General features: G+C 38.7%; 1 protein-coding gene across 1 annotated transcript in view; it reads left to right on the top strand.

Annotated features, from left to right (window-relative positions):
• Nucleotides 1-23,787, top strand: part of axin1 (axin 1) — a 136,554-nt gene that overhangs the window by 76,887 nt on the left and 35,880 nt on the right. Inside the window, exon 18 of the mRNA XM_056235637.1 lies at nucleotides 14,116-14,990. Within this exon, the coding sequence (XP_056091612.1) occupies nucleotides 14,116-14,990 (875 nt within the window). The remainder of the gene's footprint in view (nucleotides 1-14,115; nucleotides 14,991-23,787) is intronic.

Below are 23,787 nucleotides of genomic sequence, written 5' to 3'. Positions count from 1 at the left end.
CAGTCATGGCGGACCGCAGAAATCACAGTGGAGGAGACACCCAGCAGGAGAGGCAGGTGAGAGCATCAACCATTTTGAGACTTAACTCACATTATTGTTCTTGGAGTCGACTCTGTGAAATGTGTCAGAGATGGTGGTCAACGAGATTAGCATTCCCAGTCCAAATGAACGCTGGTCGTCCTGGAGCTCGAAGGATAATAATAGTCTAGACGGTGAACGTTGTGCAAATGAAAGCGAGAAAAAACGGCGCGGCCGTAGTTTTCAATATGATTGTTGAAGCCTCTTCAGATCAATTTTTTCCCCAAAGCGCGATCAAAGAACTCCAGCTGGGCTGTTGTTCGCTTTTCGTATATATATTTTCCGTTAATTTGTGGATGGGAGGAATCGTCGCGCAAACTTAATTTGATCGGTCCGAGAATGCATATGTCCATGTCTTTTGTGTTTTCATCTGTGTGTGTGTGTGTGTGTGTGTGTGTGTATGAAATTGGCCTAGATTAATCATAGCACTCTAAATCTCATTACTTGGAACATCTGAGGGAACGCTGTCTTTAAAGGGCTCTTTGGAGGGGGCTTTCAAATCGGGCCTTCATCAGATCAAAGGCCTCAGATCTGGGATGAATATTTGTCCTCAGCGGATATGTCTCGAGATAATCAAGCATGGTCAGAGGATCCATCATTGGGTGAAGCACAGCAGCAAGAGCTCCATGTTCTCGTTGATTCCAGTCCGTCAACCTGTCGATCCCACCAAATGATTTTCAAAAGAAGACGCCTCAAAACAAACCGAGAGAGGGGGCTGGGTGGAAAACAAGAAGATAAAGAAAGATGGAGGGGAGGACCATCGCCAACTAAAGCCAGTTGTGCTTAAAGATGGCGGCCGGGGATGCCGCAGACTGCGTATAGCACGAGACTCCATCTGTTGAGACAATCAGGATAGTCTACATCGAAGAGCAGCTCAAAAGTTGTTCCCGCTCACACTGAGGTAACCGTGAAGATGGCATGTGCATCAATTGTGTACCGTTGATAATGGCGGCAGTTTCTTCTTCCTCCACGTAGCGTTGTTTGTCGCTCTTTTCCCACTGTCTTTATTATTTACGTCTCTCTCGGCCCTCTTGCTTTCAAAGACGCCGCTTCAATTGGTGCGACCGCTTGCTGTGCATTTCTAGCTCGTAGTGTTGGTGATCGTAACAATCTTTTAAGCTTCTCTGGCTGCGCATTTGTTAGCATTCACGATCTGAATCTTTCGTCCGTTTGTTGCTGTAGCCCCGTGTCATTAGCGCCACATTGTTCGTCAACGAAATAAGCCCCCGAATGTAGCGCTTCGTGCATGTTTTCTTATGGACACATTAATCAGTAGTTTGGTGTTAGACAAACCTCTAACAACAACCTGTTAAATCCTCTGTGGCTAATCCACTCTTGGCCTTGTTAGCCACGATTTATTCAGCTATGACAAAAGATATCAGCAGGACTCCAGAGTGCATTCTGACAGTCTTTAGATAGCACCTCTCTCCCAAGACTTGCGAGCGCTAAAAAGAGCAGCTTATCAATACACCAAAGACATTTTCCCTTTCTGATGTCCCAATCATTCAAATATAAATCAGCTTTTCTCAAACCAGACCCTCGTCGTCTTTGTTTCGCAGTGCTCCAAGCCCAACCATTTCAGGCATGTGCTTCTTTGTCTATTGTCGGTTGTATCTCGAAAATCTCAGTTTTTCCCTCATAATTCAAAGCCTTATTATTCCACTTTTTACAGAAGTGCTAAAAGGAGCCTTGAAGTAACTTATTTGAAGGAATAATTATCTTTTGTAGAAATGAGAAGAGCAGCACTCAGCTTTAACATCTAAATGGGCTATTGTCAACTGATCAGGCCGCTCAAAAGATAAGCCTATTTCAAGCACAGCCTACGAGGAGGGGTAAATTTGCACTGGCAGCTGTAACAAAAACCAACACAGAGGAATGCTGGCCAGAAATGGGGTTTCTTTCTCCTGTCAAGAGGACTTATATCATGACATCAGAATAATCATTCAATTTTGTTTTGCTCATGATGCTTCACCATGTTTCCAATGCAAATTATTAAGTTAAAAGTGGCAAGTTGCAGAAATCAAACATCTGGCTGATTTCTGAAATGGGCAAATTAGAGTTTCTTTTGAGTTTCTTAATGTAAAGAGTGAAATTTAACAATGCTTCAAAATCATTCAAAGTTTCTACCGTGACAGACTTTACCTTTCATTTCATTGGCTGAAGTCTTTCATCACACAACTAGAAACTTTTCGACTGAAAAAAAAGTGGTGTAGGATTTACTTTGAAACAATTTTCACTCAGAAATGGCTAGTTAATTTCACAAATAATTACAATGAAACGGCAAGTAACACATTAAATTAAACGTAAACTTTAAGACTGAAATAGTATTTTCTTGTAAAACCTACTCCAGTCATCTGTGTTTTATTTACAACTGCGAAAAAAACACCTTTTTTACAACGTAGTGAACAAAATAGGCATGGTCAATGTTTTGTGCTTTTGTGTTTGATGATTAATGAATATACAGTTTGCTGGAATCGAATTTGGTTCATAGCTAAAGGAGCACCTGCTGAACTCACTCCTTTTCTTCAAATCCTCATTCACCTAACATGGCTGTCATCACCTTTTTATTGAAGGCTTGAGTCGCACATTAGTCTGTGACAGCCACTGAAATGGTCACGCCGAGGCGGCGCACACAAGACCTGGTGACATGCAGCTGAGAGACTGGAATGTCTATTGTGTGGTTTATTGGCTTGTTGCGTTACAGTCATCGGATTCATCGATGTCAGGAGCAATTAAATCAGTGCTTATTATGAATACTGTACTTTATTTATTTGCATGTTTTTAAAGGTTAAAGCTGTAAGGGGAAGCAATACAGATCTATTAAACATTCATTTAAGCAAGTATGAGTTTGATAATGTTTTAAAGATCTATAAACAAGTCGTGAGCTTAGAATTATAAGGTTCTATCTCCACTTTTGGTCGAAATTGAGTTTTTGACATAATCTTATCCATTAGGTGTTTATTAATGCCTGTGTGGTGTTATTTTTGTAAAAAAAAAAAATTTTGTTAGTAGTTATTAATCAAATAAAAAGGTTCCATCTCACAAAACATCAGGGATGTAAAAACTTTGAGACTCAATATCTCAGAACTACGGAGATAGAACTGTATAATTCTAAGCTCACTAAGTATTATAGTTATAAACAATTAGTTATCCAGATGTGTAGATATTGTGCAACAAGTAACTGACTGTGAAGATTACTTAAAAGGGTTAGTTCACCCAAAAATTACTCATCCTCATGTCGTTCCAAATCCATAAGACATTCTTTCATCTTCAGAACACAAATGAGGATCTTTTTGATGAAATCTGAGAGCTTTCCATTCCTCCATAGACAGTCTACACACTGTAAAAGAAAAGTTGGTGCCTTAAATTTTTAAGTAATCAACTTGGATGTTTAAGTCATTTCAACTTAAATTACATTATAGTTGAATCATATATAACTTAATACAAAAAAAATTGCTTAACTTATTTTGATAAGTTAAAGCAATGTAAGAGCTTATGTCGTCATAACTTATTGATCATATCATTTTTTTACATTGCAACTATCACTTTCAAACCCCAGAAAGGTAAAGACATCATTAAAGTAATGCATGTGACTCCAGTGGTTTAACCTTGATTTTATGAAGCGATGCAAGTGCTTTGTTTGCACAAAACAACATAATTTACCACTTTATTTACAAAATATTAATCTCCAATGTGCGTTCAAGCAACAACTCTCGCATCAACACAACACGCATGCCTCGTGGTGCTCTAGTGAACGTGCGTTGGAGATGAATATTTTTTAAATAAAGTGGTAAATTATGTTGTTTTGCGCTAACAAAGCACTTGTGTCGCCTCATAAAATTGAGGTTAAACCACTGGAGTGACATGGATTACTTTAATGATGTCTTTAGCTTTCTGGGGCTTGAATGTGGTAGTTGCGTAAACTGTCAATGGAGCGACAGAAAACTCTCAGATTTCATCCAAAATATCTTCATTTGTGTTCCGAAGATGAACGAACGACTTACGGGTTTGGAACAACATGAGGGTGAGTAATTACAGAATTTTCATTTTTGGGTGAACTAACCCTTTAAATATATGTGTTATTTAAAAGATGAATGAGAGAAAAAGTAATTTGACAAGTGAAACGTCTGTGAAGCTACAGAGGGGGTCCCTGCAGATACCCACTCCTCTGAGCAGATGGGGTGACAATAGGTTCATGGAAGAGTGCCGTGGGCTTGACTTAGCTTATCCTGCTTAGCCTGCCAGATGTGAGATGCTGCGAAAGGATGGGAGCCACCACATGTTTTAGTCAGAGGTGATTTAAAAATGAAAATGAATGACCTCGGGCAAAGAACCTATCTTTTTCCTGCCACATTTACTGTCATGCTTTATTTTCATATTCTGCCCCCCCCCCCCTTTATGAGGATTTTAACACTGTAAATGTGTCAATTGCATGAAGTAGACTGTGCTGTTCTCTTGTGCTTGAGCAAACTAATCTGTGTTAAGTCAAAGGTGAGGACTTTGAGTGTCTTTGCCCATTTGAAAAAAAGAAAAACCCAAACGTTTCGCAGTGTTATTTGAAAAGTTTCTTTGGTCATATGTTGGCTGTTAAGAAAAACAATTGCCTTAGCATTGTGCAACACTTAGAATTAGGTACTTTTATTATGCTGATAAAATATGCATAATAAATGCAGTGAAATATTTAATAATATTTACTCTCTTATATATATCTCTCATATTTAGCCCTCAGTGTGCACATGATTTTTTTGAATGGTATAACTGTTCCAATATATTTTAATTATATTGTTTATTGCTATATTTTTGGTCAAAGTTACAAATCAACGTTAATCTCCGAAATACTGTAAAACAAGAAAGATGTAAACATAAAGCTGTTTTATGTTCTCATTTTAGTGCCCAGAGAGAGAACTGGGATTCATCACATTACAATAAGTCACATGTTGATGTAACAAACATTTAAACAAGAAGATTTATGATGCCATTGGCAATGCTAGAAAACATATAGGTAATTACTTTTATGGGCCTGCTATCATGCCTTGTGTCACGTACCACAAAGTTTCAGAGTTGCGTTTATGGTGCGGGATGTCCTTGAAGCTGAAAATTACTCTCGTTGATATAGATTATAGACAAGAGTGACACAATAATCCCATTAGTCAGACCTGAAAACCTTTGGAATTTACGATTACCAGTGTTCAGCTGAAAGCAACACTACTTTTTTTGCATTATCTTCCTCCTCATCTCATAATTTTACCAATAGTTATGCATAATTACATGCAACTAACCCTAAATCAAACCTACACCAAAAGTACATAGTTAATTATTGTTACACAGTACTAAATGCATAATTACACTGACACGGACTCCTTAAAATAAAATGTAACCCCAAATCCTAACCCTAAGTACATGTTGTTAAATAATATTATTCAGTTTTTAAATGTGTAATTACACTGTAACAAGAACACCTTCAAATAAAGTGTACAGTAAAATTGTTAACAAATCAGGTCCAAAAACACCAATAACACATCTAACAATTGCAGACTTACAAAGGAAGACACTTTTACTTATACTTCACATTTTATTTACTTAAGTTAACAAGTACAAAACATCAGTCTCCCTGAAATGGTGTGTAATTATGGAAGGAAGTGAATTGAATTGTTGGTGATGATAAGGTTAGATAGTGCATTGTATTACACACTGTAAAAGTTTCTGCCTTCAATTTTTAAGTACAATCAACTTGTACGTTTAAGTCACTTCAACTCATTAAACTGACTTTTTTTTTTTTTTTAAATGAGTTAAATCTTGTATAGGGTATAAAAAAAGTTGAAAATTGCTTAACTTATTTTGGTGAGTTATAAAGCAATGTAAAAACATATGTTGTTGTCATAATCATATAGTTTTTTTTTTTACAGTGCAGGTGTTGAATTGATTTATCATTATATTTATACCGAATATACTCTTATTTGTGACATCCCTGCATCAAAAAAAATTCACAAAGTGTTCTTCGTTCTGCCCTTGCATGCAGCAATAACTGTTGAGTGTGTGTTTATTTGACTTTTCTTCTAAAGATAATGGGTTTATTCAATAGCTTCTGACAGTCTTTGCACTGGTGAGAGGAGAACTGGAAAGTGTAATTGTTTTCTTTGTCTTGTGCAACCCACCAGCAATCACACTGCAGCTGCTTTGTAGCGGAGCAGGTACTTAAGCTGAATGTGCACCTGTCATGTCATTTGTCTAAGAGTTCCAAGGCCACTCAACAGGTAGCAGAATGGCAGCTACAGCTGCCAGTCACAACCTCCGTCAAAACTCACGCAGGAAGCTCGGCGAACACAGCTGTCAAATGATTCCAATAGTTTCCTCTGGGACCGTGACTTTCACTGTATGTAGAAGAACGACGATAGAACAATCTGACATTCACCCATGTGCCTCTGACCTCTGGTTACAGTTTCCCAAATGACTTAATGTGGATTCCTACTCGCCTCCGACTGTGACGCCCTTTGTGAATGTTCCAAAGGCAGGAATAAGAGCAATTACTAAATACTCTCCTAATCTGTCCGATCTCTCCAAACCGTTTCCAAACACCTCTATTTCATGCTATTTACCTCTTGATTGTTTCCAAACGGTTGCTCCGAGGTTGTGCACGGAGTTGGTATGCGCTCATGGCCATGTGTTGGCTCGTGGTGGGGGGCCCAGTAATCAAAGCCAGGCCTCAGGAAGGGCAAGGATAGATCTGAGTTTGCAGCTGCTGATGCCATCTGATTTGAGCACTGGCCCAGTATTCACTAGCCCATACATAGGGAAATATGTCCTTTGGCTGGAAAACACGATTTGAAAGAATATACAAATCCAACACATTTACAAAAACAAATCGCTATATATATATATATAATTTTTGAAAGAAGTCTCTTATACGCTCACTAAGACTGCATTTATTTGACAGTAATTATTTTATTTATTTATTTTATTTTTACTTTGTTTAATGTTGCACAGATTAGATTGCATCCAATTTCGTTGTACAGTACATGTATAATGACAATAAAGGTTCTATTATTATCTATTAAAATCGCGAAATATTATTATAATAAAAAAACTGTTTTCTATTTGAATATCTTTTCAAATATAATTTATTCCAACGCATTCTCATCCCAAGGCGTAATCTTATTCACACTTTTGACCATGCTTCAAAATCCGACGCACATGGCACCCTTTAGCGTCAGGTAGATGACGCTCATCCTCGGGCGTCATCTAACGCCTTTAGCGTCAGTTAGATGACGCTTCCGTTTTTAGCGTCAGTTACATGACGCTTCCGTTATGGGTAGGTTTAGGTCTGGGGTAGGGTTAGCGTCTCATATTGACGCTAAAGGTTGCCATGTGGGTCGGATGTTGACGCATGGTCAAAAGCGTCAGTTAGATGACGCCTTGTGATGAGAACGGGCTGTTTATTCCTGTGATGCAAAGCTGAATTTTCATCATATTACTCCAGTCTTCAGTGTCACATGATCCTTCAGAACCCATTCTAATATGATCATTTGATGCTCAAGAAACATTTCTTGTTGAAAACAGCTTTCGGTGCTTAATATTTTGGTGGAAACTGTGATATATTTGTGCAGGATTCTTTGATTAGGCCTAATATAAAGTTCAGCAGAACAGTATTTATTTGATATAGAAATCTTTTGTAACATTAAAAACGTTTTACTCGCACTTGAATCATTTAGCTAAATGTGTGATTTCTATTTTTCTTACATACACTTAAACTTTTCAATGGTAGTGTATCACCGTTTCCACAAAAATATTAAGCAGCACAACTGTTTTCAACATACATGTTTCTTGAGCATCAAATATTAGAATGATTTCTGAAGGATCAGGTGACACTGAAAACTGTAATAATATTTCACGAAATTACATGCTAAGTATTTTTCATTATATAAATGCAGCATAAGAGACTTCTTTCAAAAACATTTTGATAAAAAATCTAAATTATTCCAAACTTTTGACCGCCACTTTTTGACCGCACTAAAGGCTTAGTTTGGAGCTAGGTTGCTTCAAAAAATAAATAAATAAAAAGTACACAGTTGAACATTTGTAATGATTTGATATTAAAGGTTTTTTTATACTTGTGTTTCAGATTCGAATGGACACAGTCAATAACCTGGAATGGACCGATATTTTGTGGACAATCACCTTGGATTCTCTGAAAACGAGGAGGATGCAGTTTTTACTGGAACTTGAAATAATCAATGGTATTGAAATGGAATCTGCTTTCAATGGAGGGAGAGTTGGGGGATGCCAGAAAACGCAAGACAGAAATATACGATTTCCTCAGGTAATGCATTTACCTTTTCATTATTAACCAACTGAAGCATGGAAGTACAGCGCACATATGCATGCATGTACACAGAGTACGTCATAACAATAAGAGCCTTGCTAATTTTGCTAATTGCAAATTTTAAAATGTACACATATACACACATTGATGTTTTGGGTCAGTAAGATTTTTTTTTAAAAGAAATTAACACTTTTATTTAACAAGATTAAATTGACAGTAGAAGAAAGCCAGTTAGAAAGATTTCTTTTTTAAAATAAATGCCGTTCTTTTGAACTTTCTATACATCAAAGAATCCTGGAAAATGTGGATCACAGTTTCCACCAAAATATTAACTGCATGTTTTCAGCACCGATAATAATTAGAAATGTTTCTTGAGCAGAAAATGATCATATCAGAATGATTTCTGAAGGATCATGTGACACTGAAAACTGGGGTAATGATGCTGAAAATACAGCTTTGTTATCACAGACATAAATTACATTTTAAAATATATTCAAATAGAAAACTTTTATTTTAAATTGTAGTAATATTTCATTATATTTTTGACGTTTTACTGTTTTTCTGATCAAATAAATGCAGCCTTGGTGAGCATATTTAAAAAAAAAGAAAAAAGAAAAAAGTTACCAACCCCAAACTTTTGAACATTACTGTATATTGTAAACAAACCGAAAAGAAAACGTAAGGGATCATTTGGTGAGGTCAGCAAAATTTCTTAGGAGAACTTGGCTTGGCAGACCTTGACAAATGTTCCTTTAATGTTCTTTTGTGAACATTACATTAAGGTGCGTCAAATTCCGAGATGAATGCCTAACTACGCCCGGTCTTGATTTCCCATGAGCAATTTGTAATATGTCATTAAATTCATGGTTCCACACAAACTACTCTTTCATTTTCAGATGAGCTAATCAAATAAAGTCATAAAAAGGAGGAACAGGACTTCACATTCCAAAGGCCTTTGATCTTTTTGCAATGAATCCATGAGATTACATGCCTGATTATATCCAGGTGTTGAGTCATAACTTCAGAGGTTCAGTGCATGCATACGAAGTAATATTCGTCTTTAAGGCCTGCTAATTTTTTTTTTAAAGTCATAAGACAGGAATTCCTGAACTAACTTATACATCCCCTCTTACTTTCTGCATATCATTTTCAGAGGCTTTCGACTCTCTCACATGTAGTGTAGGTTTGCCTGTGTCCAGTCTGATGACATATTTCTTGCTCTTGTCTTATAGGCTAAAAATGAAAGAGAGGATATTTGTATTTCCAGTCATTTATCTGTATGGTTTATTAGACTTTGAAAACATGCATAAGGATTTTAAAGATATCTTCTGCTGCATACTTTTTCATGACTGAAAGAAAAGAGCAGTGTTTAAATCGCATACATTCTTTCTTTCCCCGACATTGCTTTCATCTTTTGTCAGATGGAGAGATATAATCTGAAATGCACCTTGATTCTAATCTCCTTTCACATTGAAAGAGTGGTGGAGGCTTTTTTCTTTCTCTAGTTTCTCATGTTTTTGAATGCTAAACTCCAGGGATTTGAGTTATGTTTTGGTACATTTCGTTGAAATTTTAACAAGAAGATGAAGCTTGATCTTTTATTCCACAACAATTTATATTGCACACAATAGGAACACAGCAAAAAGTGATCAGTTGACTTAACTTAAAAAAAGTGAGGAAACCAGTTGCCAGTCAATAAACCTCATGTTTTGTGAACTTGACAATTCCACATAGCTTTAACTTAATTTTTTCAATTGCACATAAAGTTTATTGACTTAATAAATTTAAGGCAACGGGTTTCCTCACTTTTTTTTAAGGTAAGTCAACTGATCACTTTTTACAGTAAACTCACAAGGAAGGGCATTACGTGCACCCGGCAAACATCTGAAAAACTTTATTTGATAACAGCACCTTTGATCACAGCTGATCTTTTTTTTTTTTTTTTTAACAGATAGCATGTCACGGAAGAGCTGTGAAATGTGTGTCAATGACACTGCATAATTTATGCATAGGTTATAGTCCACTATGACTGTGTACTACTCAATGTACATCTTCTGATTAAGCCTATTAATAACTGGCACATCAGCAGACAAAAATTTGTTTACAAAATGTATAGATAATAGATGTGCACTGGTCTTGGGCTTTATACTGACCAGTCAGTTTGGCTGGATGAAGTTTGTTTACTAACTACTGCCTCTTCACACTAAAGTTGTTTGATTATCTTTTGTACCTGTTCGTCTATTTTTCTCTCGCTCTGTCTCACACTATATATAATGTACATTCTTGCATTCAGTCTCAAGAATTTGTTGCATGTTGTTGGTGGTTCAGCCACGACCTCTCTCTCTCTCTCTCTCTCTCTCTCTCTCTCTCTCTCTCTCTCTCTCTCTCTCTCTCTCTCTCTCTCTCTCTCTCTCTCTCTCTCTACAGCGGCTGTGTGTTAGACGGAGGCATTTTGTGGTGTGGCAGCTGTGGCCGTTGTGTGTTTGCGTGCGGTGCTTGATCTCCTGCTGTTTATCCTTAGTCTGTATATATGGAAGCTGCAGGTCATTGCGTATATTTCATCACTATAGCAGGGAATGATTGCTTGTTTGGATATGCAAACTCTGTTGACTCAGGCTCTAGTGTTATACTATGTCTGTAGTACATACATATTCTAAAAAAGGTCCGTAAAAATGACCCAATAGACCTAGCCAGCGTAGACGCCATTTTGATATGCGGATGAAAACGAGGCTGTGAGGGATGGACTTACATTCTTTACCATGGCAAACGCTCTATAAAAGTATAGTAATTTTCAAAATTCACAACTTTCAAAACTATTTTATGTAGTTTTGTCTACTGAAAGTTATTTGGAAAGATGTTTCATTAGCTGAATAATTGGTATGTTAAACAACAGTACAATCCATTGAACACACTTAAATCCCTCACAGCATCCTTTTCAGCCGTGTCGAAATTATATAAATAGCATTGAGGTATATGTACTGTGTTAATGTGAAGGAATTTTCCATATTGTTCACGTGTGTTTTATTTGCTTTTTGAATGATGCATTGCATTGTGTTTTATGGTTTAAGGAATTGCCTGTTGTCCTCCGTTTTTTGAGAAAAAGTTTATTTTTATATTATTTGGTATGCAATTTGTTTTAGATCAGCACTTATTGTAAGTGGAAAGTAAACAATATTAGTACTAGTAAATGGTCAAACGAATGACACGGCAGGTCATGTGATGTCAACATGGCGGCGTCCATGAGGGGGCGACCTGCTCATTGTAGAGTAAACCGCTTTTTCTAGAAGACTGCTATCTTATCTCATCATATGAACATCGTTTAAATTATATTTCTCAAAGTGCTGTTCACCTGGAACCGTTAAATTAGCAAACATTCATGAGAGCACCTTTAAAGTGTAATGGACGTGGATTGAATGCGCTCTCTTCACACTCCAGAGTTTCCTCGCCTTGGTCTTTTTTTTCTTCTTCTTCTTCTTCTTCTTCTGCAGGCGGCAGTGTGATTTCTGGCCGTGCGCGGCGCTCACATCTCCTGCTCCTCTCTCACTCACTCGCTCTCTCACTCGCACACGGGCACAGGAGTGTGAGAGACAGCCATGGAGAGGTGGAGAAGCGACTGTTTTCTTTGTTATTTTTAAACTCCGAGATCCGCATCGATGACACGATTCATATCTCGCCGCATACAACGCTATTCCCGATGCGCTCGGAAACGGAAAGTAGATTCTCACAGGTACAGTACGGAGCACTTTTTTTCTCCTCCTGGCTTGGGTGTAATGGGGGTTTGCGGTAGCGGAGGGAGGGAGAGAGAGAGTGTGTGTGTGTGTGTGTGAGAGAGAGAGATGAAACGCACCGTCGCTTTTTTCGCTGCTCGCGTTCGAATCCTCTGCGAGGTCGAGCGCGCGCTAATAAAGCTCTCGCGCTCGGTTTATCGGCGCGTGTTGGAGTGAGAAAATCAGTGTTGCAAAGTTGCACACTAGTCCCTGGGCTGCGGAAGGGCCTGGCTCTGTGTGTGTGTGTATGGAGTTTGTTTCTTACTTTCCCCTCCCCCATCCGCTCCTGCTGCTGCTGAGGCCGAGACATGAATGCGATGAATGTGGGGCTCACTTCAAAGCAGATCGCGAGGGCAGCAAAAGGGGTGTTGTAATGTCGTCAGCGAAGGAAAAACGCAGCGCGAGCGAACGCTATCCCTTTTTAGATGGCCGTTTCCCCCCCGTGCATAAGTGGGATAATCGGATATATTGGCGTTTTTAGTGGTTAAAGATGGCTAGCGGTGACAACGTGTTCTCACACTAGTTGAGTCTGAACCGTTGAGTGGATCAGCAGAACAAGCTCACTAGAAATGTCGGCTCGTGCATTCAAAGATGGTGAAAGTGTTTTTCACCGTCTATGCTCACTTGTTCGGGAAGGTCTCGCGCCGCACGTACTTCCTATCCTCGCGCGTTACGTTCTTTGATGCGGTGGATGTTCGCCGTATTTATGTTTTTTTTAAGTTATCACAGCTTGTTTTGTGACTAGCTCGTTAGTAGCCTCTTTCAGTTTACACCCGTGGTGTTTACCGGGGCTTTGTTTTCAAATAACAGCATTTGTGTGCGTAAAATGTTTATAAATTCGCGTCTTGTGCTGGATTAGCCTGCTAGCTCATCGCCATTAAAGTTCGCGCTGTTAAAGTTATTGACTAGGGAAGCTCAAGGTTTCTCTCCTCCTTAGCTGGCTTCATCAAGAACATCAGACGAAATGTAGCTGGCAGGCAGTCACAGGTTTTAAGGTCGGAACTTGAAAGTGTTGGATTTATGGTTGGTGTCATAAATCGTGTCACAGGTGAGTTCAGGACTGTTTGTGCCATGATGGCTGCCCTTTTGCACTATCTTAGCTTTAAGATAGATGCCTGAGGCCACGTCAAGTTTGATAGAGGTTGTAGAGCACTGGAGTGTTTAATTAAGCTTAGATGATACCGGTTTTAAATTGTCTAAAAGCTGTACTGTTAGTTAGAGCCATTATTACAGTGTTATTGACTTGGATCTCTAACGTTCATGTCTTCTACGGTAACGCTTTATTTTAGCGTCCTCCTTACTATAGTAATAACTGTAAACTGTCCATTATATGACATGCAACCAACTCTATACTAAGTACAATATGTGACTATTTACACTGTAACAAGGACACTTTTAAAAATAGTGTAACTGCCTTTACTTTCCTCATCTTAATGCTATATGCAATGCACAGAATTAGCTTTTTATTGACAAGTATTTCATAAGCTCAATTATGATACAAAAATGATAATTTTACTTGATACATCTGCAACAGTTGGTCATAGTGTTATACATCTTTATATTTTCACATACAATCCACAAAAACACACTATGATACGAGTCAATTTTAGTTATTGATGACACTGTGGTCTCTTTCTTTTTATTATAGAAATTTGATTCATTGTTGATATAAAGTACCCAAATTCAAGGTGAAGTTATGTCAATTGTCATTCTTGACATTAGCAGCACTATTTTACACAGGGTTTTACACTGTATTCTGCGTCAAGCAGTATTACTTTGCTGAACTGACCATGTCGAGCCTCATTGAATGTTTTTCCATGCCTCTCTCTCTCTCTTTACTTCTCTTATAGGAGGAATTCTTTCACAGTGGCATTAATAGAAGTCTGGATATAAACTTTCTGCCTTGTGGGCTGTACTGGGACAGGGTGCAGGGACACTATGAGCATGAGCGTAAACGAGAACTTGTGTTATCTAGCAGACCCGGGCAGCAGCTTCACTGAGGATGCCCCCAGACCCCCGGTCCCTGGGGAGGAGGGCGATCTGGTGTCCAGCGATGGACGGCCACAGTACAGCCACAGTTTTTACTCCTCCAAGAGCGAGAGCCTCAAGAACGAGGCCCCCATAGCTACACCCAGAAGACCCGACCTGGATCTGGGCTACGAGCCAGAGGGTAGCGCTTCCCCGACGCCGCCCTACCTGAAGTGGGCCGAGTCCTTGCACTCGCTTTTGGACGACCAAGACGGCATCCACCTGTTCAGGACTTTCCTCAAACAGGAGGAGTGCGCCGACATGCTGGACTTCTGGTTCGCCTGCAGCGGCTTCCGCAAGCAGGAGAACAACGAAGGCAACGAGAAGATGCTGAAACTCGCGAAAGCCATTTACAAAAAGTACATCCTGGATAACAACGGGATCGTGTCGAGGCAGATCAAACCCGCCACCAAGAGCTTCATCAAAGACTGCGTGATGAAGCTTCACATCGATCCCGCCATGTTCGACCAGGCTCAAACCGAAATTCAGACTATGATGGAGGAAAACACCTACCCTTTGTTTTTGAAGTCCGACATATACTTGGAATACACTAGGACGGGCGGAGAGAGTCCCAAACTGTTCAGTGACCAGAGCTCGGTGTCAGGGAATGGCAAAATTCTGCCGGGCTACTTGCCAACTGTGAAAGAAGACGAGGAGTGGAGGTGCGACCAGGAGCAGGAGCAGAACTCTGAAAGCGACCCCACTCCCAGCAACAGGCTGACCCAGAAGCTTCTCATGGAAACCGTGCCTCAGCGGGTGGCCAGCAGTAAAAGATATCAGGACAACCGTGAGTACAGGTAAATCCCTGCAGCTTTGAAAACCCTGTCTCTCTTCTTCCATCCCCCTTCCCCCCCCCTCGCGGTGCAATCGCAGTCAGAAGAAAAAGATAAAAAGGGAATCTGAGTTAAGCACAGCCTTCCACAGGAGATGAGAGGAATGCAGTATAGGCAGAAACCCCTAAGTAGCTGCGACTGAGGTAGCAAGACAGATACTGGGTCGCAGCGTTGTCTTTGCCTACTGCGAGTTGGTGCAAGTGGGTGCTCTTTGTGTTCTCCATGCAGGTGTCTCTTGAATGGCAGGCTTTGGAGCAGAATAAAGGTTTCTTCAGGAGAACCACAACATGGATTCTCTTTAGAATGTGCACAAAAGAAGAAACTGCATTGAATATTTTGCAAGAAAGAAAGAATGTGCACTCCAAAAAGTTTTGAGGTATAGATTTAACAGATGCATTCAGGGACGATTTATGTATCTGATCTTATGCCCTTTGAAGTCCATAGCCGCGTATGGATTTGTTGTGTTTCTGAATGTTTAGATCTCTATCTCTCACACCACCCATAGTTTGCTCGGCGAACAAGCGTATTGGAATGTATGCTTCAGGTATTGTTTTGCAATGCATTTTTTTTTTTGTGCTCAGACATTCCCGAGGCATTCCTCGCCACCAGTTGTGACGGCCCATTGTGCTCTTTTATCTTTCTCGTTCATATCGTGCATCGCACCAACATCGTTTAATCTGGAGGACGTGCTTTTTTTCTTTTTTTAAGCCGTGCTGTGAAATTTACAGCAAATCACTTGATGCATCAGAGCCTCGAGTCCCTCCATATGAGCAAAATGGGATTTAGAGATGTGACTGCTAAATACTTTAATCCTTGTCCTGCTGGAATAGAAAGCGGTGCATGTGGGCCTTTGAACAGCCTCTGCTGAAGATTACAAAGCTTTCCGCCCTAGATTTAAAAGCAAATATCGACAGGTGCTTTCACAATGAGATATCAAAGCAACAAGGCACTCCAGGTATGGGTTGGTTTTAGGCTTTACCATGGTAAAACATTTTTTTTTTACTTTTACATGGGTGTTATAATCAAGCTACAGCAGGTTTTTGTGCAGTCAAGCTATACGTATGATGCATTGCATAATTGAATATTTGATGGATGCTATGCATGTTGCCATATGACCTCTATCTTTTAGAGCATGCACAAAATGCCAAATTGTCAATTGTAGTACAATTTGAATGCATGCTGGACAGAGCTGAGCTAAAATAGCATTATCCAGCCCTGATATTCCGACTTAGAGGGATAGTTCGCTCAAAAAATAAAATAAAATCTGTCATTTGCTCACCCTCATGTCATTCTAAACCTGTATGACTTTCTACTCTGGAACAAAAAAGAAGAGATTTTGAGAAATGTCCCTTCAATTGTAACCAAAACCGTTTGGTTACCAGTATTCCTCAGAATATCTTATTTTTTGTTCCACAGAAGAAATTCATACAGCTTTTTCACGAAATGAGGGTAAATGATGACACAATTTTCATTTTCGGGCGAACGATCCCTTTAAAATTACTGGGTTGATGCGATTTCAGCCAGACTGCAGTGCTTGCATGACATTTTAAAAAGACAGATTATTATTTTAGTCCAACTGTTTTCTCAACATTTTTGACTCCATGGCTCCCATTGTCCAGAACAATATTCAAAGGCCACATTTTTTTCTGTTCATGATTTATGAGGATTAAGAATAAGATTTTTTACATCTTTTTTTTTCCGTCTTTCTACCTGATAAAAATATTTTGCAGCTTTGCATAACTAGAAAAATGTGTATCCTATTATAAAAATGCCCATGGATGGCTTATACTAGAAATCATGAAATCTAGAATTATACTAGAAGTCTAGAACTCACACTTTGTGTGTAACATTTTTATAACGCATTCACAATTAGGCTACCTACCTCATATAGGTTTTTCAAGAAAGAAAGAAGGAAACTAAACCTTGGTGAATTAAAATAAGAAATGTCTTGATTTTTGGTGGTTTTTGTCTCATTTTAAATACGTTTTAAGGCCTCTTGAGGCCCTTTTGGACCCGGGCCCCTGGTTGAGAGCCACTGATGTAAATGCATTTACTGTAATGCACAGCTTTGAGCAGCTTATTGCTTTTATAAAACAGACTAAGATACAGCAAAGTGAGACAAGACACCAACTCATCAATAGATAATATTAATCATAACAGTCAGAATAAATAGTTATACTGTTGTCTGTTTGCAGATGTGATACAACTTAGTAACATGCCACATTAATTTCAAAAGTGGCGTTTTACCAGGAACCGAACCATCTTTTTTGATTTATTTTGCACACCATGTTTTTCCCCCTCTCGGAGCTAAAGCTTAAATTCTAAGCAGGCATGGAGGAGCAGGAGGAGGATTTACACAGCTTGATTTAGGCTCTGTAAAATGCTCAAGCATACATTGTGCTCTGCTGCTCTGATGTGCTCAACTGCACTGTGTTCACTGCTGGCACTTCTCCCGCAAAGAGATTGAAAATTGCGGAGATCTACCCCTAGACGTTGACCCAGTTTTCTCTCAACTGTCTGAGACAAACCTTGACATCTGTTGATGGTGCAGTAACCCTGTTCTGTCCAAAACCTCAGAGCTTTAGATGTTCAGGTGAGGTATAAAGATGAGAAACATCCCCAGGAGTGTTCTGAAAGGAAATGCGCCTCTCTTTGAGATTGTTTTTGCAGCATCTTCTTCCTTTCCTCCTCTTGACTCGCATCTTCTCCCGACAGTTTATGTTTAGCATTCGGAGGGCTTTGTGTTGCATTTTAATTTTTGGATGTTGTTAAAGGGTACTTTTAAAAAAACAATTTAACATGACAAAACGAAAGACTCTGACAGATTGATATTGTTAAACTGCAGAAACTCCCTCTACACTCCACCCAGCTCAACGTATGTTCCATTGCCTCTGGACCTGATGTGTTTTTAATTAGCGGGAGCAATGCATTTGTGAGGCTGTGTTCAAATGATTTTTTCATTAGGCCTACATGAAGTATTTGGCTTGAATTACAGAAAGACATCGCGTTTATTTTTAAATAGCCTTTTAGGTAAATGCTTTAGGGTTTCATGCGTGTAAATTTTGCAGGAGTCATATGTCTTTCATTTGCTGGCAAAAACTAGGAAGTGAGGGAATTCAGAAGTTTCTTTAGTAATAAGTTTGGTAATAAGGCCACAGCGATTGTTTGTAATGTGCATCTTTAACTCTAGAAATAATTCCTCGGCTATACCAAGATCAAAATAGAAATATAAATCTAGACATTTTAAGAGGAATTTGGTCCAGCAGGACTCAATATGAAAACATATTTATTTTTTCACTTCTGTTTCTGATGTCTTGCACTGACGTAGGAATACTTGATTTTACTATATTGAACAAGCAATAAATCCTTAAAACAAGTTACTACTTCACACATCAACAGCTTTATTAAGGTTTCATTGCATTTCATAGCCAAACTTGAATAAAATAGTGATTTAACAGCATATTAAAGGGTTGGTTCACCCCAAAATGAAAATTATCCAATAATTTGCTTTTGCTCACCCTCAAGCCATCCTAGGTGTAATATGACTTTCTTTGTTCAGCCAAACACAATCGGAGATATATAAAAAAAATATCCAGGCTCTACCAAACTTTGTAATGGGAGTGAATGGTACCTGAGATTTTGAAGCCCCAAAAAGTGCATTCATCCATTATAAAAGTAATCCATACGATTACAGGGGGTTCATAAAGGGCTTCAGAAGCGAAACGATGCGTTTTCGTATGAATAAAAAAAAAAAATTTGTATATATATTTATACATTTATAAACTTTAATGTATGACCCAATGTATGACGAATGCAGAAGCGCAGAGGATAGATCAAAACAAAACACTGGTCACAAATTAGAAGTCTAAAACAAGAATTTTTAAAGAGAAATGTCGGAGGATTTCGATATAAAAGAAGAGCTTGAGTTTGTTTGCCAGCCCTATTTGATTGAACCACAAGAGGCGTCTACCCTCACCTAAGCTTGCGCTACTCCTACATCCTACGTCGGGTCAGAGGTCACTCTTCCTCCAGAACTTGACTCGCATACGGCCGTTACCGGAAGCCTGTGATTTATAGTTTATAAATTTCTGAATAAGGATATTTTTCTGAAAAAACCGCATGGCTTCGCTTCAGAAGGCCTTTTTTTAACCCCCTGGAGCCGTATGGATTACTTTTATGACGGATTAATGCACTTTTTTTGGGCTTCAAAATCTCAATCCCCATTCACTCCCATTATAAAGCTTGGAAGTAATAATAATACTACTTAATAATAACAATTTAAATATATTGAGTTCTGAACACTTACATTTTCAATTCAAAAGATTTTGCTGCCAAATAAGTTAAACACACCTGTGTGACTTTTGATGCCAAAACATGGTATTTTAAAGGTGCTGTATGTTATTTTTTTTGACTGTACTAAAGCATAAAATCACCATATGTTTCCCAAATCTCTGCAAATATACTAAGTTCAAATAATTGTTTATCTGAAAAATAATGTTACAGCCAATTATTCTATTTTGAAATTCCAATCTTCTTTGGGATGTCTGCTTTTGTTATGATCTGTGTGATCCCGTCCACTACCAATTTACCCAGTAGTATTTTGACACCCCAGGTTGCCAGTTGGTGGAAAATACAGTGTACTGCAGCCATGAAAGCCAGTAAATGAGCTGGGTCAGAGATCGCAAATTCTACCCGACCTATAAAGCCTCAGCAATATAAACAATGTAAACGTATACATTAGCTGATCAACTTAGTGTAAGGTTCGTCGCTTTTGCTTGTCCTCAATCTGGCTACCCGTGTGAGGAGGGGGCGGGGCCTGCATTACCTATTTCAACCTTTAGCTGTTAATATTACATACTGCACCTTTAAGTTATGTTAAGTGTCGGATTGGCCAGAATTTAGTATCTATGAATCCCTAATAGTAAATCTAATTGTAATTATCTTGCATTTAGGATTAATATGGTCATAAGTAAGATGTTAGTTCTTGTTAATTGATGAATCGGATTTCACTCTGACTGCATCTAATGTCAAGTGGAATATCAAGCCGTCTCTCCATGTGTTAGTGTTTTCAAGTTGTTTTACTATGATTGTAATTTTTGTCCAGGTTAGTGCCTGTCTCAAAGACAGTTGTTTATTAGCCGGTCAGTGATTTCTTTCATTTGTGTCATACTTGGCTCTCTAAGAGGGAAAGTGTAATCTGAATCTCAGCCTCTCTCTTTTACCTGTGCTCTTGAGCGCAGATCTGCCTTTGAGGGTTTAATCTGTAGGAGTCTGGAGTCTGTGTGATCACATGTAAAATGGGATGACAAAGAGCTCATAATTATTCTGAGTGTGGGGAGGTGCACAAATCTTAGGCACAGCAATGTAACCTGTACCCAGGTAATGGCTCCTTTCAAATGAGCATCGTGCTTTTGTCCCAGTGAAGTTGGCTTTGGATGCAAGGATTTTTAAGTGGTAATGGGCTGCGAGGGGAGCCAGTTAAATCCTAATGTGCCTGTGCTCTTTATTTTTTACCTTAGAGCTTGCTTTTCCTTTGTTGGGGATGTCACAGTAATTAATGTGTTCGCTCAGTTGGATGTTGGCATGTGTATGTTATTGAGGGGAAGAGAAAGCAGATCGATTCGTTTTGAATCGCAGTAATGATACAGAGATTCCAAATGCCCCCTGCCTGTTTTAGAGCCTTTGTTTTGTGGAGAATCAAATGGAATGGGGAATGCTGGGCATGTGGAGAGAGCTGCTGAAGGCTCGGGATCGTCTCTGAAGGCTTCTGGGTATCTCTTATACGGTGAATATTGACATTGCTGCTGCTTGAATCATTAGAAGACTGTGGATGGGTTGAGAGCGAGGGATAATCACTGGAGACTGCAGAGAGCCTGGGTCTCTCTCTCTCTTTTTCCCTCTCCCTCTCTTCTCCCCCTCCCTTCTCATATTCTCCATTTTTCCTGTTCTATCTGCCTCTGTCTGTTTCTTTCTGCCCCTCTGCTTAGGCTGGTCATAAAGGGATGTTTCTGTCTCGTTTTGTGAGAGGTTCAAGCAGTGCCTAGCTGTTCCCAAGTGCCACACAATAAACAAGCCTTGTATCGCTCTTATATACACACAGTGAGAATGCCATATTCTGAAATAATATCGTCTGGTACATTTCAAAACACATCCTCCTGCTCCTTTTGTGGTTGCTTTAAAATTACATGCGGGCTGAATAATTAGAGAAGCATTTTAATCTCTGTCATACCTGTTCTTCCAAGAAGGAATCCGTATTGCATGGTTGACTACATTTTTACATTGCTGTTATTTACATCATCTCTGTCATGCTCATATTGGCCATCCTGGATTCATTCCTCAGTTGGCATGATGTATATTAGCTGGGGAAATTCAGTCTGAGCAGAGAATGCTGTCATTAATATTAAAATGATGTAAGGGAATAGAGTTTTATATTCTTTCGTATGACATTTTCAATGCTTCAGCAAAAAGGAAATGTGCTTTTGAACACACTTGTTTGTTTTAAAAGTGAAATATAAAAAAAAAAAAAAAGAAAACAATGGCGCATAGCCAGGTTTTTCTCAATTAAATAAACATTGTTTGAGTAAACAGTCAGTAATAAAAAGAACCATTAAATAATATTTATTAAAACTTTTACTGATATTTACTGAAAAAGGGACCTATGAAATCATTAACTTTTTTTTCAAATCTGTTTTCCTTTTTTATGGTAGTTTTAATGTTCAATCATTTTAATAATCAAAAACGGTGTTCAATCAGTTGAATTAATAAAACTAAGGTCGGGCTCTGATTGTTATTGGCCGATAATAGCTTTATATAGTTTGATCGGTGGTCTCTATGAAGGCCGATCAGATGACGTAAAACTCGCTTGGCTCGCAGTTTTTCTGCACAGCTAAAAATGCTTCACAACATTCTCCGGACTGGCAGTTCTACCAGGTTTAAGGCTTGCTGCGATAGTCGGTGTTGCCAGTGTTCAGCCGCAACGCCGGTTACATCACTTGCACACCGTGGCAATGTCACCCACCGTCCTTTTAATCTTTTTTTTTTTTTAATGGAAATAAAAATTTGTTAAAAATGCCAATGTGAACTCTGAAGCGGACTAGGACAAAGTTTTTTTTTGTTTTTTTTGGTCTGGACCAAATGAACCAAGCGAACCGAACTACAAGTGTGAACACACCCTAACTCAACGAAATGGATCCTATATGAGATTAATTCGATATTTAACATAAACATACAACTTATATCAGCACAAAATGACGCGTATGCACAATTGAACTTGAAGGTACGTGCTAGTCAGAATGTGTATCTCCTCCTGTGGATGCGCTCTTCCCGTAACAACACACTAAAACATAACTAAACCCAAATAATTCACAGCGTTTTATTATAATAGTGATCTCATTATAATGTTGTGATTTATGACAGACCTAATCACAGTTATTAATGTCTTGCATTGCTGTCTGAGCTGCATGCGCTGAAACTACACATGATCACCGGTAAACTAAAGTGCTTTATTACCACGTTAATTAACTTAACCAAATGGATCCTATATAAGAAATCGTGTATACACAAAATAAACATTACAACTTACAATTGCACAAAAGGCTGTGAATGCACAAGTGAACTTGACTGTGCTAGTCATGAAGGTACAAAGAATACACAACATTGTTTTACAGTTGTAGTGCTCTCATTATAATTGTATGTAGCCTATATAAAAAGGCTTGCGCTGCACATTTTCTTTTTCTTTTTGAAGTGATTCCAATCTTATTTCAAGCTATTTGAAACAATACTGGCTATAGTGGTAATTTCATGTCTTGCCACCAAGCGTTAGTTTTCCTACATCTTAACTTTTAGACTTTTAGTTTGGGGACAATCTTTGAAGGTTGAATTATGATTTTGGTCATCATATTAAAAATAAAATTTAAATTGAATAATAGAGCTTAAATTTAATTTAGAGCTTTGAAGTGTTGGAAAAAAGTGTGAAGCTCTTGTAAGTCCTTGAATTGCTTGAATTTCATTCTCAAAAAAAAAAATGTTTGAAGCCTGAGATGTATAATGTAAAAACATTCGACTTTCTGCCGCAATAGTTACAGTTAGCGTTACTACATTAAATCCATGGTGAATGTTGGCGACTTGTGGATTGAAAAGCCTTCTGTAACTAGTTAATTCATGCCACAATGTTTCTCCTGGTTTCCACGCCAGCGCTATTTGATCTGATATCTGTGGTGTATAACAGAGAATTTGAATGCTCCTCACTAGATCTCGCTGAGATGTTAATACTCCGTTTAATTCAAACACTTTCTCACTGGATCTCCCAGCGCTGCGTAGTAACGTCGTCACGTCATCGAGATCGGCCCACGAGTAAACCTGTTCTGAGCTCGCGCTGCATAGCTCAAATGAGCAGCGTGGTTTTGTTCTGCTTTCTTTCGTTTGGCATTTGATTGTTTCTTATATGCAACAAAAATGACAGCTCTTATCAGTTGGGCAATGTGGTGGTTAGGGTTGTAACGGTATGGCGGTTTATCACGTTATTTACATGTACGATTATCATATCGTGAACATTTGCTTATCCACGGTTTTCCTTGAAGATGGATATCCAGATCCAGTTGTGTCCAGAAATGTGGATGAAGAGTGGCTGCAAAAGGAGGAAATACGTCGAACATGTTCTCCCATATTCGCCAACACCATCCCTCCGTGCAGATTAAGTTCCATTTAGAACTATGCAGGAATTCCGTTTTTGTCAAACAGCGACCCCTAGAGTCGCTGTGGA

This window comes from Rhinichthys klamathensis, unplaced genomic scaffold (assembly GCF_029890125.1).
Source record: "Rhinichthys klamathensis goyatoka isolate OS25496 unplaced genomic scaffold, OSU_Roscu_1.1 h1tg000425l_1, whole genome shotgun sequence".
NCBI lineage: Eukaryota > Metazoa > Chordata > Actinopteri > Cypriniformes > Leuciscidae > Rhinichthys > Rhinichthys klamathensis.
This window is presented reverse-complemented; position numbering and strand designations above follow the sequence as displayed.